Genomic DNA, 21790 nt, shown 5'->3' with positions numbered 1-21790 from the left:
CCCATGTCCATGTGACCCCCAAACCATTGCTTTTAACCACCAGGCACTACGGCCCCTCCCCGAAGGCCCCTCCCCACCCCCCAGCGGGAAGGTGCGCCTGTGCAGGCTGGGCCCTGGGTAGGCCGTGCCTGAGCGCGTGGGTGGGTGTGCCGTCTCCCTCAGACTCGGCAGCTGGTGAAGGACGGCTTCCTGGTGGAAGTGTCAGAGGGTTCCCGGAAGCTGCGGCACGTCTTCCTCTTCACAGATGTCCTACTGTGCGCCAAGCTCAAGAAGACATCTGCAGGGTGAGTGTGCCTGCACCCAGGGTGCAGAGTTGGAGAGGAGCCCTTTAGCAACCTGGAGTGATCGGCATGTTTTCCTTTTTAAAAGCATATTAATTTATTTTATTTTACTGCACAGTCTTTTTCTAAAAATAAATGATGTTTTTAATTATGAAGATAATATAACCAAATTACAGACCAAAAAACCCATCACCCATCCGAACATAAGCATCAGTCTCCTGCTGCTGTATTTCCTTCCAGTTTTTTTTAATGTTCTTACACGTTTTTTCAGATACTTGTAATCAGAGTGAATACCCAATTTGGGGCTCTGCTGTTTCCATTGCACGTCATAAGCATTTTCCCTGTAGCTGCCTAATCTTCATAATCATCATTTCACTTTCCCGCATGATGTTACAAGTAGATACGCCGTAATTTGCTTAAGCATTCTTCTTTTATTAGACGTCTCTACATTTTTGCTCACGAGTCAGTGAATATTCATTAAATCCGCTGCTGTCATTTATTGAGTGGGTCTGCCATGCCAGGTGCCATGACAAATGCTTCGAATACATTATTTCTAATCTATCCAGCAACTTTATAAAGTAGGTATTATTTTCCGCATCTCACAGGTGAGAGGAAAGACTTAGAATAGTAAAATAGGTTGCCCCAGGTTGCACAGCTAGAAGTGGAGGAGATGGGATTTGAACCTTAATCTGACTTGAAAGCCACTTTCCACCTCCCTGTCCAGACTTGGTGATGATGTAGCCCCACTCTGCGCCATGAGCAGAGAAGGTTGTTTGGTATGCGTCCCACATTCTTTCACCTGCCGTGTGCAAGTGTGCTGGCGTGCAGTCCCGGGGAGACGAGCCTTGAGCTCGCTGCGACACTGAGGCGCAGGGGTGAGAGGCGCAGACCTGCGATCTGTGGGAGGTGAGAGAGGCGGGGTTTCATGAGACTCAGGAAAGGGCAGGGCTCCCTGGCACTAGATCTGAGACTGCTTTCAGGCACAGGTGGCAGTCATAAGCAAATGTGCCCGTGACTTCAGTCCTCTGCCCGCGGCAGACCTGACTAATGAGCCACGGCCCTGGTGCCCACCGGGCTTGAACGTGGCTGTGTAATCCTCTCCCCGGTACCTCGAGTGACCTTGGTTGATCAGAGTTGGCTTCAAAATAACATTTGTATTCCATCTCTAGCCTAAAGGATAATGAGTGTGAGCTGAGTGCGGGCAGACTGGAAGGGAGGAGAGAGCATGGGATGGGGAACAGGAAAGCGTGAGCCCCCTCTTGCTCCTGCCGGCGAGGTCCGGGGTGTTAGGAACACCGGTCGTACCCGACCAGAAGACTGGCGCGGCCATGGCCAGAGCCCTCACGGCCGCCTGCCCCCAGAACCTCCGTGTGCGTGTTTTCTGATTGGGCGGCTCAAGGGCAGTGGGTCATTTTTGCCTGTGACGAGTTCTCAGCACATCGTTTTTAGGTGGTTTGGGGCTCAGCAGCTCAGGCCGAGCTCCTTGTGGCTCAAGCCCTCCTCTGGTTCACTGGCAGGAAGCACCAGCAATATGACTGCAAATGGTACATCCCCCTGGCCGACCTCGTGTTCCCGTCCCCCGAGGAGGCGGAGCCCAGCCCTCACGTGCACCCCTTCCCAGACCATGAGCTGGAGGACATGAAAATGAAGATCTCTGCCCTCAAGAGTGAAATCCAGAAGGAGGTGAGCAGCACCTGGCCTCTGAGCCGGCATAGGGGAGTCGGCTGTTTTTATTGGGGCCCTTTGACCCGGATGTATCGAGAAGCACAGGCAGGGGTGGTGTGAGGGTTGGGAACCTGATGAGGAGGGAAGAGGCAAGAGAAGGAGGCCTCAGGCATACACGCGTTTAGGGAAAGACTTTGATCTTGGCAGATTAGCACTGAGCAGGTGGAGGGTGAGCCAGGGAGTCAGTGCTCAGAGTTAGTGAGGCTAATCCTGGGAAATTTCCTGGAGAAGAGTGTGTATCAGCACTGTAGAAAAGGGAAGCAAGAGAAGAAGGTGTTCTTGAGGGGACGCAGGACATGCACAGGGAACGGGCCTGGGAAGCCTCCTGCGAACCCACAGACCACGGAGGCAAGAACCAAGGACAGAGGAGCCTCGCGTGCCGTGACGCACTTGACGCGGAAACGCACAGAAGCTTGTGCCCCGGCCGAGAACTAAGGTTCTTCTCAAACACACATGAAACATCCACACGCGTGGAACATGTTTTAGGCTGCAAAGGCAATCTCAAATTAAAAAAGAAACAGTGATGGGGATACCTGTCATGTTCACAGACCATGGTGCAGAAAAAGTAGAAATCAACAGCTAGAATGTAGTTAAATATAAGCCTGGCAAGTTAAAACTTTCAGAGTACAGAGGAAATCAAAACGGGAACTGCATGAAAATGAGAGCCCTGCATAGCAGAACCTGTGGGACCCAGTCAAAGCGCTATTCACAGGAAAATGCATAGCCTTCAATTCATACGATTGAAAGCAGAGGCTAGCGGAGAGCCCCCAGGAGGCGTCCCCCACCCCCGGACATGGCAGGCAGGGCACGGAGGGGCTTGTTTGGTTGGTCTGCTTTCCTCCTCACCCATCCAGCTCTGCTTTGGCCTCCCTTCCCCTGGGGACCTTCCCTGGTGTGCACCCACTGCGGGCTGGGTTGGGTGCCCTGCTTCCTGGCTCCTGGTGTTTGCCTCTTTGCTTTGCTTCGTTGGTACTGATTTAAAATTGCGTAGTCAGCTTTTTCCTTTACGGACTAGGATTTGAACTCAAGCAAGGGGCTGTTCTACGTCTCTAGTACTTGGCACATAATAAATACTTGTTTCATAAATGATTGTTGAGGAAGACAAACAAGTGGCCTCTAAGGATCCTTTCATCTCAGACAGCTCTCCTTGGACGGAGGAGAAGAAGGCCACAGTAAAAATGCCAGGGGTGTTTGGAAGCGAGGGTCTGCGGGCGGTGCGTCTGTTTAGAGGGAACATCCACCGCATAGGCGTGTCCCCCCCACACCCCTCCACCGAATGGCCAGGCCCCACCTGGCCTCAGTGGAGCCTGTCGCCCCATCTGGCGTTGCCCACCATCCCCACCTGGCCCTGGGAGCCGGTGGGCTGGTTGCCTTCCCTCCTGCCCTGGGTGTGGAGATGCGGCCTTCTGCTTGGTCGAATCAGCGCGTACTGAGCTCCGCTGGCCCCTGGCTGCGCTGTGCCCGGTGCCTCACAGAGCTCCTTGTCGGGTGTGGGGGGCAGGCGTGCCCATTTCCGCCCACGGAGGAGTCCCTGGAGAGGCGCAGCAAAGTCGTTTTCTGAAGCACAGAAGCAGCAGTGATTTACTTGTTTAATAACATTTTTTAAACTTATTTTTTCCCTGATCGCCAGTGTAGCCCTGGTTTGTTTGAAGGAAAACTCACGATGCCGAAGTGTGTAGAGTCACACTGACCGGCTGCCCCCCGCCCAACCCCCAACCCCCTGCTGTGAGCGGTTGGGGGATATTCTTCCTGACTCTGCTGTGCCGAGCCTCGGGTGCGCATGCACGTTATGTGTGCTGGAATGAGATTAGACTGCAGGTGCTGGTTTGCGGTTTAAGCTTTTCACTTAACAGGGCACCTTAGTTTGGGTCTGCCGGGTTCTTTCTAACGGCCACATGCTAGTCTGTTGCTTGACTGCACAATAGTGTGTTTGGGTGTTTAGATTATTTCTGGTTCTCTGCTCGTCCGTCGCAGGCAAGTCTGTAGCCAGCATTGCTGCGCGCATGTGTCTTCTCTCCGGCAGACTCCCTGCAAGTGCGATGTCTGGGGCAAAGGGCTCGTGCATGTACTTGCCAGGCGTCCCTCTGGAAAGGGTGCATCCGATGACAGTCCCACCAGCAGTGTGTGACAGTCACTCTCGCCCCACACTGTCACAACCCTGGTTGGGAGCCATTGTTACAGTTTTGCTAGCCTAGTGGGTAAAAAAAAAAAAAAAAAAAAGATGATGCAGAAATGAATTTCAGCTTTGGAGTTTGAGTATGGCATGGGATCAGAGTTAAGCATAAGAGTCGTTAATAAAAGGGAAGGGTCCTTTATAAAATATAAACTTGGAAAGTTGGAGAAGGGGACACCCACCAGAGGGAATGGCTTATCAGAGCACAGGGGATGACTCCATGAGGCCGCAGTGGAGGGTGCAGGGTGGGGGCCTGGTGTGTCAGGCAGGGCGTGGAGGCTGCGACCCAGCCTTGCAGGCCGTGTGCCCCGGGCCAGGCACAGGGCTTTGTGCTGAAAGGTGTCTGAGGTATTAGGCAGGGCACTCAAGATTTAATTATAGAGGTGACAGAAGAGGCTAATGCTGCTGAAAGAAGACTTTTACTAATTACAGTCTAAGAGAAGGGCGCACACCACACCACACCACACAGCCGCATGGGGAAGCGCAGGTTTGGCCAGGAGGCAGAAGGAGCGTGGGAGACCGTGGCCCGGAGCCTGCGTGGCGCTTTCCCAGAGAAAGGAAGGCAGGGCAGGAGACAGTGTGGGACTGGCTGGTTTGGGTAATGTTGGCGGGCTCTGGGCTACAGAGGCTGACCCTAGTAATCTGGTACCTGGGTGACTTAGGGCAGGGGGATGACATGTGCGAGTTACATACAGGAGGAGGCTGGGGATATGTTAGGAATTAGCATGACCCAGGAGGAATAGTTTTCTCCCTGGCCATCTAAGCTTCCTGAGGTGTCACAGCATCATAAAGTATTGAAAAAGGAAAAAAAAAAAACGTGATCCGCACACAAGGGAAAGTTGTGCTTGGAGCCACAGGGTGAGGAGTGGGGTCTGAGTGTAGGGACAACCGTCTGTGCCTTCCGCCCCCACAGAAAGCCAACAAAGGACAGAGCCGGGCCATCGAGCGCCTAAAGAAGAAGATGTTTGAGAACGAGTTCTTGCTGCTGCTCAATTCCCCCACAATCCCATTTCGGATCCACAATCGGAACGGAAAGGTCAGGAAGGGTGGGGACAGGACCGAGACAGCCCCTGTCCTCGGTCCAGGGCTGTCCATTCTCTGTGGCTCTCGGCCGTGACCTTTGGGAATGAGGGACTCAGGCCCCGACTCGCAAGGAGGCTGCTGTGGCTCCAGCCCTGGACTCCCTCTCCCCATTGGTGTGGAGCTAGTGCCCTCTGCTGGCCATCATTGGCACTGCCACTCCTGTCACTGGGCTTCCCACCAAGCCTAGGGGGTGGTACCTGGGTAAGAAGTAGCTTTGTTCCTGGGATAGAAGTAGCTATCCACAGGATAGCCCCAAAATCCAGGAATGCACTTGGTCTGACTAGAGTCACCCTACTGAACTGTCATCTCCTCTCTTCAGAGCTACCTGTTCCTACTGTCCTCGGACTATGAAAGGTCAGAGTGGAGAGAAGCAATTCAGAAACTGCAGAAGAAGGGTAAGGTCCTGCCCCTCTCTACGCTGCCCTGATGGCCTTGTGTGTTCCCGAGCACTTTCATGTCCTGTGTCTCCTCTTCAGCCCCCACAGCCACTCTATAAAGCACCAGGGCAGGTGTCTCTTAATCAATGTTACCGAGCCATTGAGGCCCAAAGAATTGAAGTGATCTGCTTCAGGCATACAATGAATTAGTAATAGGACTGGACCCAGGGCCGAGGCCCCTTCTCCCCGCCTCTCCCCCTCCCATGCACGCTTACACCAGCCTCTTTGGCTGGACTCCCCCATTCTTACCCCTCTGACAGCACCTGTGTGAGGGTTCAGTGACCAACTCTGCCCTTAGAACCAAGTGTGGTTTTTTCCTGTGATAGCCCCCAATGGGAGCTGCGGGTCCGAGTGGACCTGTGATGACGTCCCCTCTCTCGGCTCCTCCTGCAGATCTCCAGGCCTTTGTCCTGAGCTCAGTGGAGCTCCAGGTGCTCACGGGATCCTGCTTCAAACTTAGAACTGTCCACAATATTCCTGTCACCAGCAATAAAGATGGTAAGATCTGGAACCCACGGCTGCCGGGTCAGCAGGTCCAGTGCCCCAGGGCACTGCTGGGGCCTTCTGCAGGGACCTTGCCAGGGACAGAGGAAGCTTGAACAGGGGTTGTCCGTTTCCCCAGGAGGCCCCAGTGCCTCCCTGGCCCCCACCGGCTTGGGAGAAGAATCTGGTGCACTGGGACCGTGTCGTTAGTGTATTCACGAGGTGGTCAGATAGTGGAAGCAGAAGACAAGCGTGGAGCAGGGGTCGGGTGGGAGGAAGGGGAGATGGGCCAGAACAGTGTGTGAGAAGTTAGGCCAGACTTTCCAGGGCTTGCATCTCGGAGGGCCTCGGGTGCCCAGCAAGGCGGTTTGTTGTTCCAGCCCAAGCGCCCATGGGAGGTTTTTGATCCGGGCAGGGCTGTGACCGGGGCTGGTAACTGGCCTAGAGTGGGTGGAACCTGGCTGCCGGTGGGTGCTGGAAAGGGGATTTGAACACTGCGTGTGAGGGGCACCTGCCCCCTGAGTTCCAAAGAGGAGGCAGAGATGGGCCTTCTCTCTCCCATTGGCACAGAGTGACTTGCTGGCTAACTTGTACTTTGAAAGACTAGACTGAGAAAGTCAGCCACAGGACAGCAGGACCCAGAGGGCAGGGGAGGGCACCCCTGGGGGGTGGTACAAAATCCTGGGTCCAAGAGGGAAGGTGTGGACTGGCCTCCCAGGCTGAGTGGAGGGCGAAGGGGCACCAGCTCATGGTCCTGGAAGCAGTGGGTTCTGGAAACTTCTTCATCTGGCCACCAGGTGGTGCTGTCAGACCTAGGCTCATGCTGTGTCTCAGATCCTTAAGCCACTCACCACCCCTACTCTGGGGGCTTTGCACTCTTGCAGACGACGAGTCTCCGGGGCTCTATGGCTTCCTTCATGTCATCGTCCACTCTGCCAAGGGGTTCAAGCAGTCAGCGAGTAAGTGTCCCTGACCACCCTGGGTGTCCCTGCGTGTGGGCCATTGTTCACCCTGTCCCGGAAAGTCCCTGGGGACCCATCACGTGAGGCCTCCCACTGCCCACTTGCTCTGCTCTGGCCTGCCACCGCCTTGAGATGTGGGACATGCCCCCAAAGGCCAGGAACCAGCTCCCCTGGGCAGTTGTCCTGCCCTTTGTCTCCAAGTCTGCTGAATTCCTGAACTCCAGCCTCACATCTGCTGATCACAAGCTGTGTGACCTGGGGCAACTCTCCTGACCTTTCTGAACCTCAGCTTCTGTCTCCATAGAAGTGATCTCCCTTGTTGACACTGACCTAAGAGCAGGCTGCAGTGTGACCGCATGTGTGCGGTGCTCGCACACCGCCACACACCGCCTTCTCTCCCTTCTTTATCATCACTCACTAAGTCTGTGCAGTTGTTGGCGTTTCACAAGATACAGTTACACTTTTGATCTAGCTTTTCTCCTGCAGGAGCTTGTGAGTCAGTTAGACAGGTAATAGTTTCTCCCCATTTGCCAGATGAGAAAACTGAGTCACAGAGATAAAGGGACTTAACATCACACAGGGTCAGGAACCCAGGGCTCCCGGCTTCCGGCTCTTCTCCCCCAGGCCCTTCCCACTCCTCCTCCTCCCTGGTGGGTGAGGTCTGCCCTTGGCCTCTCCCCGCACAGTGCACCGTGCAGAGGCTATGCCATTGGCTCACAGATGTTAAATGAACATGCGTGCGAAGCCCGAGTTCCTGGGGCTCATGGGCCTCCTCGCTCTGTGTTCCCATTGCCCCGGGCAAACCGTGCTTACGGCACCTGCCATACTGTTCTGTCACTTCAAATTTGCTTCTCCTGAGAGAGTTCTTAGAGGGCAGAACCACATGTCCTTTTTTGCTGGATGAATAGGAGTTAAGAAATGCTGAACTAAGCAGTTAATTTCCAGACACCTACTGTGTGCCCGGGCACCTTACCAGGTGCCAGGGAAATGCATGAATGTGGCTGGCGTGGGGACATGCCTTGGCGTGTCACAGCCTTCTCCGGCATGTGACTTGCTCCAATCTTCCTGGCTTCCCGCTGAGTTTACTGACACCATTCGCATTTCACTCACGAAGAAGTGGAGGCCCCGGGGGCGCAGGGATGTTCCCAGGCAGGTCACGTGGGTGGCGGAGGAGCAGCTGAGTCTTCCGCCTCTAAGCCCACACCTTCCCTTCAGAGCATCATCCCTCTCGGGGCGGCCGGGACCTCGCCCTCATCACTCACACTGCGCTGCGTGTGCACGTGGCAGCTTCCTGGGCCCTCCCCAGGCCCACGGAATCCCCTTCTGCGGGGGGGGGGGGCACCACCCGTGAGTATTTCTGGTTAGTAAGCTCTGCAGAGCTGTTACATACACCCGCGTCGGCAGCTGGGCCGGGTGCCTCCCAGCTCCACGATGCCCAGGAGTCTTGCCCTTCCTCCTCTCTCTCCTTCACGTTGGCCAGGATGGGCCTGAGTGGTTAAACACGGGGTGAGCTACAACGAAATCTCTCCTTGCATCCAGCCCATCTTCTTCCCTCCAACTGGCTCGGATGTTCGTTCTGATGAACATTCGTTCATCCTAACCCTTAGGGGTTAGGACCTGTGAGTGAGTGTGCAGAGTGGCTTCTCGTCCTAGTGAGCTCATGACATTCGCACGGTCAGGCGGAGGGTGCGGGCGCCACAATCACTCCCACTGCGCAGGTTGAAGCCGTCAGGCAGAGAGGCTGGGGGTTTGGGCAGAGCTTGGATTTGAACCCAGACAGTCTGACTCCGAAGCCTTCCCTTTCCCCCGTGAACCAGCCCCGGCGCCTGAGGGGGACGTGCACCAAACCAGTAGGTGGGGACAGCCCTCCCTGCCCCTGTGTCTCCCAGCCACCCAGACCCGTGGTCCGATCCGACAGAGCCTGGCTGCTTTGGGCCTTCGGCGCCATTCACCTTTAACCTGCACCCACATCCCCGTGCACCCCAATACACAGCTGCATCTGCTCTGCATCACACCCAGCTAGAGGCAACTGGGGGGCAGCTGCACCTCTGTTCTCTCAGAAAACAGCCCGGCTGGCCAACTCCGGGGCCTGAGCTGTATGTCCACCCTCTGACCTCTGACCTTTGCCCCTTGATTCATGCTGCAGAGGGTTGGCTGTCATGCCCCAGATCCACCCCCTGCAACACACACATTACCCTGGAAAACCACCTTGGCAGTTCCCGTCTCGGGGAGACGGAGGCTGCCGGGGTCCCAGCCGCAGAGGGAACGTGCGGGTTTGCGGAGGGCCTGGGGCAACTGCCCAGTGCTGGGGCCTGGTCGGCTGGGTCTCAGGGTAGACGGGAGAAAATGTTCAGCCTTAAAGGTCATGATTCAAAATGGACACACTGGGGAAAGCGCCCCCCACCCCCAGCCCCAGCTTTCCACTACTTGGTCACCTGAAGCACTTGGGGGTGGTAAGAGCTCCATTCATGCACCCCCACATGGGGCTGGCCGAGAGGGGAGGAGCCAGGAGCCCTGGGTTTCTGATCCTGTGTGACGTTAAGTCCCTTTGTCTCTCTGTGACTCAGTTTTCTCATCTGGCAAATGGGGAGAAACTACCAGCTATCCAGCAGGGCTTACCTGCCATGTGCACACCCAGCTTAGTATGAAGGGCACGGTGGCTGAGAACACCAGGCTTCTGCCCTTGTGGCGCTGATGTGGTGAAGGGGGAGGGGAGACAAGAGAGAAAAGACAACTTCAGCTAAAGTGAAGTGCTGTGAAGAAAGCAACACCGAACAGAGCTGTCGGGATGGGGGTGGCACTTCTGGTTCAGTGGCTGGGGTCACGCCAGTGTTCTGCCCCCAGAGGCCAGATGCCCTCCCGAGACTCCCACCTCAGATGCCAGCGGTGCCCTCTAAAGGGACCTGGGGGGGTGGGCGGGGTGTCTCCTTGGTCAGCATGGCCAGTGAAGACGTGGCGTGAGGCCTCAGTGGTGAGGAGGCACATGATAGGGGTGAAGGGACAGCAAGGGTCCCGACGGAGAGCTGGGCACCTTCAGGGAGGGGGCCAGTGTGTCCAGAGGCTGGTGCAGGAGGTGGGTGGGCAGCACCGGCTGGGCGGAGTGCTGAGGGTGTGAGGGGTCAGACTCCGAGGGCAGCCCCCCTCGGGGGGTTGGGAGGGGCAGGTACGTTAAGCCCCTTTTCCTTGGGCCTCACTCAGTGTATCTCTGCCCGCAGACCTGTACTGTACCCTGGAGGTGGATTCCTTTGGCTACTTTGTCAGCAAAGCCAAAACCAGGGTGTTTCGGGACACAATGGAGCCCAAGTGGGATGAGGTGAGTGGAAGGGGCTGGTGTCCCCAAGGGACCCCGAGCTTGTCACCGACCGTCCCACCCCACTCCCTGTGCTCATCATGTCCTGCTGGCGGGGGTGGCCGGGCCAGCTCTGCCCCTCTAACCCCCTGCCCCTCACTCCTGCTCCTTTGACTCCTGATCTTTTGTTTGTGTCCCAGCTCGGGTTTCAGTCCAGGCCCCAGACTCCCCTCATCAGTGCTCCGGGGGCCTGGAGGGCTCCAGGAGGGGAGCACGCTGCCTGCTGCATGCCTGGGGGCGGGGTCCTGCGGGCCCTCCTCCCTGCTTCTCAGCCTTGCGAAGTGGGGCCCCCACCTGCCGGGATCCAAGTCTCCCAGCTCCAGGGGTTCAGGACCCTCATTCCGTCTTTCCTCAGGAGTTTGAGATCGAGCTGGAGGGCTCTCAGTCCCTGAGGATCCTGTGCTACGAGAAGTGCTACGACAAGACCAAGGTCAACAAGGACAACAACGAGATCGTGGACAAGATCATGGGCAAAGGGCAGATCCAGGTGAGGGCCCAGATGCGGCCAGGGCACCGAGGCCAGGCTCGGGGAGCTGCCAGGCAGTGTTGCCACTTTGGAAGGCGTTTTTGTCACTTGCCTTTGAGGTCAGGGTGCTTGGCCTTCAGGGACTCGGGCTCGAAGCTGGTTTGAGAAAAGCTCCCCCACTTGGTGGTTCTCCCTGCTGGAGGTGACGTCCTGTCTAGCCTCAGACAGCCACGTCCGCCTGGGTCCTCGGGCTCCTGAAGCTGGCTCAGGTGGCTCGTCCACACTCCTGCAGGATGGACTGGGGGGGGTGTCAGCTCCCTTTGTCTGCTCTAGTCTGCAGGTGGCTTTTCCAAGAGCACCGCGCTGAGGGTTGAGGGCTGGGAGGCCGTCTCCGTGCACGCTGTGTGATGAGCAGTGTCTGTTGCAGGAGGTGGGAGGCCCCAACCAGCCATTGGACAGGTTTAGGGTCTGCTGGCCTGCTGAGAGCTGGTCTCTGACTCGTCACTGGGGTTGCCGGGCCTTACTCCCCTGTCCCTGGCGTTCACAGGCTTACAAGTTGGTTCTGTGGGTATCAGCAGGAGCAGGTCCTGCGTCAGTTTCAGAGCGTACCTGCCTCAGCTGTGTTTTTTGGTGCTCTGTTCATGTATGTGGGGAGAGGGTCCTTGTTTGCAGCCTGTGTCTCTGGAAATCCTTCCAGTTTGGCAGGGGGTGCTGTTCACTTACCTGGGAAAAGGATGCAGACAGGCTGGCATGAAGCCGTCCACACTCCCCTGCCACCTTGTGTGGCCTCACACTTTTGACACAAGGTGGCCTGGTTTGAGGGCGGATTCTGTGACCGTGACACTGAGGAAAACCATAACCGGTGCGCCCTGGGCCTGAGCCATGGGGGTGGGTGCTCTGGGCTTGTTAATGGTCACATCAGACGGGATCTGGGCGCAGCGAGCTGACTTTTTTTTTTTTGCAGGAAGAATTTGTTCTCTGATGCTTTGCTGAGGCTTTAGAGTTTGGGATCTGGCTCCTGGCTGTGTGTTCTTGTAGCATTGCCCCTCAGGGACCTGCGTGGGCTGCCTGCTCCCCCAATCTGTCTCAGGCTCTAGTGTTTGAAGGGGGGTGGCTCCATTTGGTGGGGCCCTGGCCATCTGCCTCATGTCACCCCAAGTTCCTGAGCACATCTTTTCCTGACGCTGGGGGACCTATGCCCCAGTCTTCAGCACTGTCTCCAGGGAGATGGCGTTGCCAGGCAACCATAAGTCAGTCCTTCATTATTTTATTCATTATTTAGGAAATGGGGGCCGGAGAGCGAAAGCTCTCTAAATTCAGCCCTGGGAACCTACTTCCTGTAGGGGTAAAGAGAGGGGGTTCCATCTCCACACTCATGGGCTGGCAGGAGTGACAGGCGGGGACGAGGGTCTGGCTGGCCCATCTGGCCCCAGGAGATACCCAGCCAAGACACGTGATCAGCTGCCCTGTGCCCCAGGCCATCGGTGGCTGTGGGAGAGAAGACTTAAAAAGAGTGTCCAGCACAGCCAACTCAGCATGTCCCCTGGGCCCTGGCCCCTCCAGAACCCAGATTCCAGGGCTCGATGGCGTCGCCCCACCTGGACTTCAACCCTGCTGCCTCCTCCTCCTCACTTCTGTCAGCAGCACCAGCCCCAGGGGAAATACCGTAAATCATTACATCTTGGAGACAGGAGCAGATGGAGGTGGTGGGGGAAGGGGAGGGAGCCAGGTTATGTTTGGCAAAGCAGAAAGCACAGTCTGGTAAGGAGAATGTTTCTGTGTTTAAGCTTCGAGGAATGTTAAATGCCTGCGAGTTGATATTAAAAGAAACACAAACCTTCCTGCTGCCAGCTGACCTGGGCCTGTGAGCAGCCAGTTCAGAGCCGGCGTCCCCTGGAGGGCTTTGAAGTCCCCCAGCGCTCCACCCCCCGAGGTGCAGCCTTGGTGCAGCTTGGACCCGGAGCCTTCTTCCTGGCCTTCCAATGAACTGGGGAGGGGTGCCCTCACCAGGGCTGTGCTGTGCCTTGTGAAGTCCCGATCACCCTGTGACTGTCCTCGGAGACAGCGAGGATGACCAGGCTGCAGAGAGGGCCTGCACCCAGCCGCTCCCACATGACCAGGCCCCACAGAGCCCTGGGACAGTGTGTTCCCACAGCTCGCTGCCACCTCCCTTCCTGTCACGTGTCCAAGGAAGGGGATCTGGCCATCGGTTCTGCTCCCCTTCAGCAGGCACCATGGATGGCGCTGGCCTGGAGTAGGGCCGAGTCCTTGGGGGTGCTGGGGTAGCCTGAAGACAAGGCAAGGGAAGGCTCACCCTTGCCGCCCTCCCTCCCTGCCTGCTTCTAAGCCCCTCTGGCTCAGCCCTCCAGAGAACGTCAAGCAGCCTTACTTCCTAAGCTGCAGGCATTTGTCCCAATATGAGTCTCCCTCCCCAAGTTTGCTTGATAGGCAGTGTGGCCAGGGCGCCTGGAGTAGCGGGCTGGCGGTGGGGCGGGGCAGCACATAGTGACAGACGGAGGGCAGTGCCAGTTACCAACGTGTGTGTCCCGCTGCTGTGCTCCCGGAGGCCCGTTCTCAGCATTATCTCGTGTTAAGGCCTGTTTCCTTGCAACAGGTCTGCAAGGAAAATGACAGCCATATCCTCCCCATTTTACAGATGAGGACACTAAGGCCTGGGTGTGTCTGCTGAGAGCGCACAGGAAAGGCCATGCTCTCTCCTTTGTGCCGTGCCCCTGTGCCCCAGGCCTTCCCCTGGGAACCTCCCAGCCTGAGTGAAGGCTCTGGCCTCACGAGCAGCCTCGCAGGGGAGTCAGGGGGGTGTTCCCCCCGTAATGCCTTACTTTATGGCATAAGGTGAGCCTCGGGCTTCTTCTGCCTGGAGTCCTCTTACCTCTGGGCAGGGGACATTTCTGTCCCGTGCACCTGGGGGCGGTGGCCTTCCTGTGCGGGTGCAGTGTGCTTTCCCAGGCTGGCTGTTCCAGCGGTGCAGGGGCGTGGCCTCAAGGAATCGGCTGCCAGATTGGAAGACAAGTACGTCAACATATTTCAAGCCACTAAAGAACAAGGCAAGACGGCAGTAACGACAGTAACGATAGTGATCGCATGCATCAGAGAGCTGACTGAGCCCACACTGGGCTGATGCTCATGGTGCCGTCTCCAGGGCCCGTCAGAGGGCCCTGTGCGGTAGGAAAGTCATCGCAGTTTCAAAGATGAGAAAGCTGAGACTCGAAGGATTAAGTAACCTAAGGCCAGCAGCCACGCGGGCAGGGCAGCCAGGGCTGGAGGCAGGCTGGGACCAGACCCAGGCCTGGCCTCTGCTGCTGCCCACCCTGGTCCCCCACGCCCCGCCCGTGCATGGTGGGAGGAAGCCTGTGCCCGAGGGATCCAGAGAAGGAAAGAGCCTCCTGGGCTGGAGTGACGGAGGCTTCCAGGAGGAGGTAGAGCGAGAGGGATTTGAGAGCACTGGGTTTTTAAATTCCAAAAGCAGTGTTTACATTGGAGAGAAGATTGCAGTAATCGTAGATTGACCTGAAACATAATCACTAGCCATCCCTGCTCCCGCTCCTCCGAAACAGCCATTTTATTCTGTACTTTTCCCCCTTCCTCGGGCATACAAAATTTTATATAGTTTTAATCACACGGTGTATTTTGTATTTTTCCTATTTTCATGTATCATCATAAACCCCCATTTTTGGAGGGCTGTGTGTAGTCTTTATAATTACCTTCTGTGTTCCAATGTCAAAAGTACTTCAGATGCTTTATCAGAGTCATTTTCCCTAGTGGCCAGCACAGGAGTTGCTGTTTTGAGGCCCTTTGTTTCTCTGGCAGGGTGGCAGGCTCTGGCCCAGCAGAAGGGAGCGGGTGGGCGTCGGGGCACAGCAGGGCAGGAACGCACAGTGTCCCAGGGGATTCAGGAGCCCGCCTGCCCTGAGCAGGAGAGCTCGTGAGCAAGAAGGCAAGAGGGAGAGTGAAGGATGAAGAAGAAAAAGGAGAGGGTTTTAGGCAAGAAGGAATCCTAGGGGATGTTTAATCTCATTTTGTTTTGGGGGGAGAAGAAAACAGACCAGAAAGGGGGGTGACATGGCCACAGTCACATGGCTCCTTAGCGATTGAGCACCAGCTCTGGCTCCAAATTCAGGGACTCGGTGCCGCCGGGGGGTTGCGCTTGGTTAGCTGCTGAGCGAATGAGTGTATGGAAACACTCCTGGGGGGGTGCGGGGCAGAGTTGGATGTCAGTCTGTGACCCTCAGGGGTTTGTGCTTCCTCACTGTGAATTTAGCGTTAGATCCAACCAGCTGTGTGGATTTCTTCTCTTCCAGGCTCAGGAATCCTCCCTTTCCTCCCCAGACCTAAGGGGCTGCGCCTCACTTCTCTACCCAGGCCACACCCCTCACCCCCCAACTGCCCGCCTCCTCCTTGCTGCCCCACCCCTGCCTGGCCCAGGAACAGCTCGGGCAGGAGGCCCCCCTCCCTCCGCCTTGCCTCCCTGGCCCTGGGGAACTGCTGTGTATTTATCCCAGTCTATTTCCAACCGCTGCTGCTCCAGGCTCCAGATGTGCTGTTCCCAGCCGGGACCTACCCGCTGGCTGATTAGCATATTCCCAGGGTCTAGCCCTTGTTGGCTGAGGCCGGGCCAGAGGGGAGAGCTCTTCCTGAGGACCTCACCGCTCAGGTCCTGCCACCAAGACCTAAGAGCACCTAAGCCAGAAGAGTCTTTCCAGGTTCCTGCTCCGTCATTCCTAGTTCAGCCACAAGCCTGAGGTGCACCCCCTCAGCTCTATGCCCCACCCCCAGGGTGGGAGCTACTTTCTCTTTCCTAGGAGCCTTCCAGGGGCAGCCCTCCCTGTCTGGGAGTACTCAAGACCCCGGGGTGGGAGGGGGCAGGGTTCCAGGCCTGCAAGGAAGTCCCAGCTGTCCCAGCTCTGGGACGGGAGCACCCCTTCACCCCCAGTTACCAAGTTCAGACCAGATGGAGGCTTTCCCTTCTGAAGCTTGGAGCTTGTCTCTGAAGAAGAAAGGGGGGTAATTTCTTTGCCGTTCTTGACCTGTCCACTTGGAAGCGTGGGGGGGGTCAGAGCTATTAGAAGTGAAACTCTGGCTACTGGGAGTGTTCACGGGGCCCAGATAGGCAAATCTGAATGTCTAGACCCTCTCCCTTTGTTTTTCAGCTGTGGTGAGGCGTGCGTACCAGTAAGTTCACCATCTTAATGATGTTTAGGCATGCAGTCCAGCGGCGTTAGGCACATGCAGACTGTCATGTGACCACCACCGCCGTTCATCTCCGGGACTTCCTCCCCTTCCCCGGCTGAAGTGCTGTCCCTGGAACGACTCCCCGCCCCCTCGGGCTGCCGCCATCCCACTCCTCCGCCCCCGTCTCTGTGGGCAGGACCACTCACTCTAGGGCCTCGCAGAGGTGGGATCACACAGTGTCTGTTTGTGTGTGACCGGCTGTTTTACTCCGCATAGTGTCTTTAAGGTTCCTCCGTGTAGCATGCGTCAGAAATTCCTTCCTTTTTAAGGCTGAATAGCATTGTGTGTGTCTACCACGCTCCGTTTGTTTATTCATGTGTCATAGACATTGGGGGTGTTTCCACCTTAGACTTTCTTTGAGAGAAAGAGCCTGGTCTCTGAGGATAGAGATTTCATGATCTTCTCTCCAGACCGTGGGGTGTCCTCCCTTCCCCCCAACCCCCAGTTGCTCCTCTTGCTCCAGCTGGAACGAGAGAGAGCAGGGCCCCACAGCCCCAGAGCACACTGGTCACCGTTCACTTCTATTGTGGGAAAGAATCTGCCCCCTCCACGCCCCCCACACATCTGAGTCCTCGGCCCCCCTTTCCTCAGCTCCCCTATCCACCCTCCCCTCAGTCCCTGTTTGGGTGGCGTGAGGGTGGAGTCTGAGTCCCCAGCACTGGGAAGAGCACTGGGCTGAGAGGCCTCAGTTTATGCCTCTGTTAAATGGGGCTAGTTGTGGCCCCTCTGCCTTCATCATCAGCTTGTTGTGGGGCTCAAAGGACGGAACGCACCTCAGAGAGCTGGTCAGAGGGGCGGCGTGCCCACCCACATGTCGCTCGCTTATGTGTCCCCTTCTGCTGTGGAGCCTGTGGTGGCAGGAAAACAGAAGAGAGTTCTGGTCGTTCGGCCGGCGTTGACGCGGCTTTGAGGCCAGACAGGCCTGGAGCTGAGAGTCCAGCTTTCTCCATTCACTCGTCAGGAGAATGGGATGGGTTACCTCTCCAAACCTCAGTTTCCTCGCCTTTGAAATGGGCTGTAACGAGTGCCAAGCGTGAAAGCCCATGCAGCCCAGGGCGCGGGGCCTGGCCCAATCAGCGCGGCCTGATGACAACAGCCTTTCGACTGACTGTCTTCTGGTTTCCCGCAGGGGTTCTGGGGGTGGCTTGTCCAGCAGCCCCACCCCAAAGGCTATTACCTGCAAGTGACCCCTGCGTTTGGGCCTGCAGCTGATTAAGTCTCGTCTGTTTTTTTTTTTAAGCAGATGGAATCAAACAGCTTTGTTGAACTGACATCAGAGCAGGCAAGGAGGTCAAGGTTAGGCCCTCATTGCCTGCCTGTCAGGGTTTTCCTGCCTTGCCCCCGGGGCTGAGCAGCTCCCGGCTTGCCTCCTTGGAGCAGCGCTCAGCTCAGCTCAGCACGTGCAGCCAGTCTGAGTGCAGAGCCAGAGGGGCTGGAAACACGGGCCCGTTGTCAGCTGGGAGCGCTGCTGACCTCAGTCACTCTGCGGAGTGAGGAAGCTCAGAGTGAGCGAGCATCAGGAGTCTGCTCAGGTGGCAGGAGATGGCTTCCCCACACCCCAGGTCCCTCCCTCTGGCCCCTGAGGGGTCTGCTATCCCTGTTCAAGGGCCAAGCGTCCCAGCTTTGCTGCTCCAGGAGCCGAAGCTCTGGAGCGTTGGCCTGCTTCACCCAAAGCCCCTTCCAGTTCTGATCCAGCACTGGTACCAGAGGTGCTTGGTCCCTCCCCTGATGAAACGACAGGCAGTATTGTGGGTTCTTGATGCCTTCTCCCATGTGCCCTTTAGGGCATATTGACCCCAGCTGTCCCTGGCCCCCAGGAGTGTCCTGGTTGTGACAGCGTGTGGGGGGAGGAGGGGGCAGCAGCTGTGAGAAAGCATTGGCCCACGCGGCTGGCCAGAGAGCTCTTCCTGTGACCCCCAGCCTGGCACCTCATGGCCCCAGGCAGCTCCCTGCCCAGGACACCAAATCGGCCATGCTGGCCATGGCTTTCCAGCCTCTTCTCTGGAAGATGGGTCCCCTCCCTCCCCCTGACCTGGACCAGGTATGCACAGCCAGGGGGAGGGTCTGCCCCTGGAGTTCAGTTTTATGCCCCTGCTGCTCTTGGAGCATGCCCACGTGGGCCATCCTCACTGCTGTGCAAGCCCAGGGGCCCATGGGGAAGGGGAAGGGCCGTCACCAGGACCAGTTCCCTCCCTGTCTCAGGCACTACCTCCTCCCAGGGGCCCTGGTGACTGGAGCCATTGTCCTGCCCTGGCCCTGCCCACCCCAGCTGTTTCAGACCATTTGTCCTCCTGCGCCCCACCTGCCGTCAGTCCTCAAGGCAGGTCTCCATGCTGCCTCCGCTATGCTTGGATACAGGGGGCAGGATGGGGGAAAGCCAGGGGCAGGTCCCCTTGAGAGACCCCCCTGCTGTCCAAACTTTCCCAAACTGGAGCATAACCTCTCCTCATCCCACTCAGCCACCTCCTCTCCCAGGTGTTCCTGATTTGGGAAGCCTGGACTTTGCCCGTTGGGTTCCAGAGGCAGGAAGCATTCAACATGAAGCAGATGGAGGCTCGAGGCCCCCTCTCTCCCTCCTGCCCCATCCGGGAGTGCCACCTTGGCAGGCAGGCTTGTTGCCCGCCCCCTGCCTACCTCTGAGGGTGGGTGATAGGCAGAGAAGCTGCTCCAGGACCTTGGGAAACGGTTCCTTCAGCCCTGAGAACACTCGGCCTCTCGGCAAACCACAAGAGGGGTGTGTCCTCTCAGCCCTGGGACTGGGGGACCCTCCACTCAAGCAGGCGACCCAGCTTTGGCCCCAGCTCTACCACTTCACAGCAGGGTGATCCGAGGTGTCCTTTCCAAGTGCCTGTGTATCATATGAGTCCACACAGGGGACAGCACCACAGGGGACAGCACCTGGCACACAGCACGCGCTCAGTATGGCTAACCTCCTTACAGCAGGAGGCTGCAGCGTCATCCTCCTGGAAATCAGGAAAAAAACTGGTCCCTGAGGATGTCCCACTTATGACTTTTTTTTTTTTCTTCTCCAAAACCTTTGAGTAAGGGACTCAGCAGAGGAATTACCAGGGACCCCCCTGACTAAGGGCTGAGGCTGAATGTGGATTCTAGGGCCAGGGTGGGGGGCGCTTTAGCTGGGGCCTGCCAACACCTCTCTGTGGGGGCCTGACCGTGAGTCCTGCTGGGGCCCCTCACTGGTGGTCCAGCCTTTGCTGTAGCACTGACAGGTGTGGACAGTGACGGCACTTGGCGAGGGTCTGACCCCCAGGTGCAGCCTTCTCCCCAGGGGCTGGGACGGGTACAGCCTGACCATTACCTTGGGGGTTTAAGAGCTGAGCTGCTCTGGCTTTGAGACCAAGGTGACTCAGGAGACACCTGCCTGACTGAGCAGACGACACGAGTGTCCTCCCATTGTAAGGCCACCAAGGGGAACTCACGCCAGTGAGGCCGAGGCCCGGCGTTTTCCCAAAGCAGAGAGAGAAGTAGAGGTAACACGGAGTGTCGCCCAGGAGTCTGCCTGCAGGGTTCCTTCAGAAAGCCCCCCCCCACCCAGCTTCCCGGCCTCCATGCCTGCTCCACCCTAAGGCGGAGCCAGCCCCACGCTGAGGTGCAGCCAGCCCCAGTGGCCGTGGTCGAGGGACACAGTGGTCCTCCTGAGGACTGGGTCCTCCTGAGGATTGTCCGGCGGGACTGCATGCAGCCCCTCCCCTTGAAAGGAGTGTCGGGGCTCAGGTTCTGCCTGCGGAGCTCGGGCATCACTGGGAGGGGCCCGAAGCACACCAAGGCCGGGCTGGTGGATGGAGGTGGTGTGAGCAGATAGGTTCCTTGTCCCTCCTTCAGCCGGGGACCTCGCGCTCTGCTTTCATCTGATTGGGAGGCAGGGAGACTTCAGCATCAGATTTCATTTGGAAAGAAAGGTGGGGAGTGTTCTTTTTGATTAAAAAAAAAAAATGATGACTCTTCCTCTGGTCCAAGCTCCTGTTTTGACAGGTGTGGAAGCTGAGCCCAGAGAGAGAAAGTGGCTGCCGCGTCCCCAGTGACCAGGCAGGACTTGGGGCCCGGCTCCCTGGTGGCCAGGAGCTTTCTGCTCTTCCCCTGGAGCTGAGCTCACAGTTGAGTGGGGAAGTTGCCTAATCACAGAGAAGACAGCACGGAGGCTCAGGCTCAGTGGGCCGGGACCTTTCAAGCCCTCCTGCCCGTGGCTTTGTCTTAGGGCCTGGCCTGTGCTTCAGCACCCCCTGCACTCTGGCTGCTGTCTGTGCCGGGAGGCCCCAGCCTCCCTGCAGGGAGGGGCAGGCCAGCAGCCAGGGCGGCCTGGGCATGGGTCTGGCCCTAGTTGTGTCTGTGAGTCGTGTTGGGAAGGGATGGATGGACACGCGGTGGGTGGGCTGTGCACACTCTGTTCCTGGGGGGTTTGTTTTAGATTAGCAAGCTGTTCCCGAAGGCTCAGGTGGGTTTTCCGTCCTTTTCCTTGACCAGTGTGCTGTGCGAGTCGCTGGGGCTGCCGGGGACGTGCCTCAAGACAGCTCCTCTGCAGTGTGTGGGCTCTGGGGCAGCCTCGGCCTCTGCGGCCCGTCTGGAGCCTCCCTGCACCCACGAGATGCCTGTGGGGTCGGGACACGCAGAGTGGAGGGGGAGCATGTGTGGGGAGCAGCTGTGCTCTGCCTGGAGCCGTGAGTTGGTGCAAGCCTGTGGGGAGGGAGGGTCGAGGCACACCTTGGCAGGCTAGTCTGGGCTGGGGAGCAACCAGCTTCTCATTTCCTCCTACCCTGTCCTAACTCCATGCACACCTTAAATCATGGGTCCACCTCAGAGCCTGCTCCCCACCCCCACCCTGGGCATCCATGTAAGGCCACCAGTAGCCACTTATCTACAGAGTTGAGATTCCAGAGCTTAGAGAACCGCATCCCCATACACAGCTGTGTAGTGTGGCAGGGCCCAGACTCTGGGGCCTCTGGCCCGGGCTGCCAAGGAGACCCCCGTCCCTGACAGTCACCCCCTTGGAGCAGCGGGTCAGCAGGGCAGCAGCCAGGGCTCCGTTTGGCTGAGTTAGGCTGTGGCCTGTTCAAGGGGCTCCCCGCCTGGTGGTAGTGGGGGGTCTATTCGGTGAAGGACGGAGGAGTGAACAGGTGAGTGAAAACGTTGTTCCGAGGCTCAGCTCTGCCATGGGTTGCTCAGTGACGCTGAGCAAAGGGTCCTGCCCCTGGGACTCATGCAGATTCCTGGGAGGTTGGACGGGGAGAAAAACATAAAGGGGTCTTATTTCACTTTCTCCTGCGGAGGGCTCTGCCCGTCCCCACGCAGGTCTGGATGAGCTTCGGCACAAAGCAGGGCGTGGACACGTGTTGGGGGCGCGGGGGTCACGGAGCCAGGCATCTGCGAGGGGCTCCCCCACACCCACCCACCCCCCCAGCTCGCACACCCTGTCCTGCTTTGCCCCCCCTCCCCCAGCCTGCTCCCTTGGGGCCTGCTCCGTGCTGGTTCCGGGGACAGGGGAGGAACATGTCTGGTGGACCCAGCCACGGCCCTCCCAGGCCTCACCCTCAGCACCCCAGCCTCGGCGCCCACCTCCAGCACCCGG

General features: G+C 57.7%; 1 protein-coding gene across 4 annotated transcripts in view; it reads left to right on the top strand.

The window, feature by feature from the left end:
• The window catches only part of ABR (ABR activator of RhoGEF and GTPase), a 172749-nt gene that overhangs the window by 125006 nt on the left and 25953 nt on the right, over positions 1–21790 (top strand). For all 4 annotated transcript variants that reach the window (XM_045837276.1, XM_045837279.1, XM_045837277.1 and 1 more), the window contains 8 exons: positions 163–284; positions 1799–1964; positions 5093–5215; positions 5582–5657; positions 6093–6197; positions 7067–7141; positions 10360–10457; positions 10849–10980. In XM_045837276.1, coding sequence (XP_045693232.1) covers positions 163–284; positions 1799–1964; positions 5093–5215; positions 5582–5657; positions 6093–6197; positions 7067–7141; positions 10360–10457; positions 10849–10980 — 897 coding nt within the window. The remainder of the gene's footprint in view (positions 1–162; positions 285–1798; positions 1965–5092; positions 5216–5581; positions 5658–6092; positions 6198–7066; positions 7142–10359; positions 10458–10848; positions 10981–21790) is intronic.

This window comes from Phyllostomus hastatus, unplaced genomic scaffold (assembly GCF_019186645.2).
Source record: "Phyllostomus hastatus isolate PE091 unplaced genomic scaffold, TTU_PhHast_1.1 phas_contig_210, whole genome shotgun sequence".
NCBI classification, from domain to species: Eukaryota; Metazoa; Chordata; class Mammalia; order Chiroptera; family Phyllostomidae; genus Phyllostomus; species Phyllostomus hastatus.
This window is presented reverse-complemented; position numbering and strand designations above follow the sequence as displayed.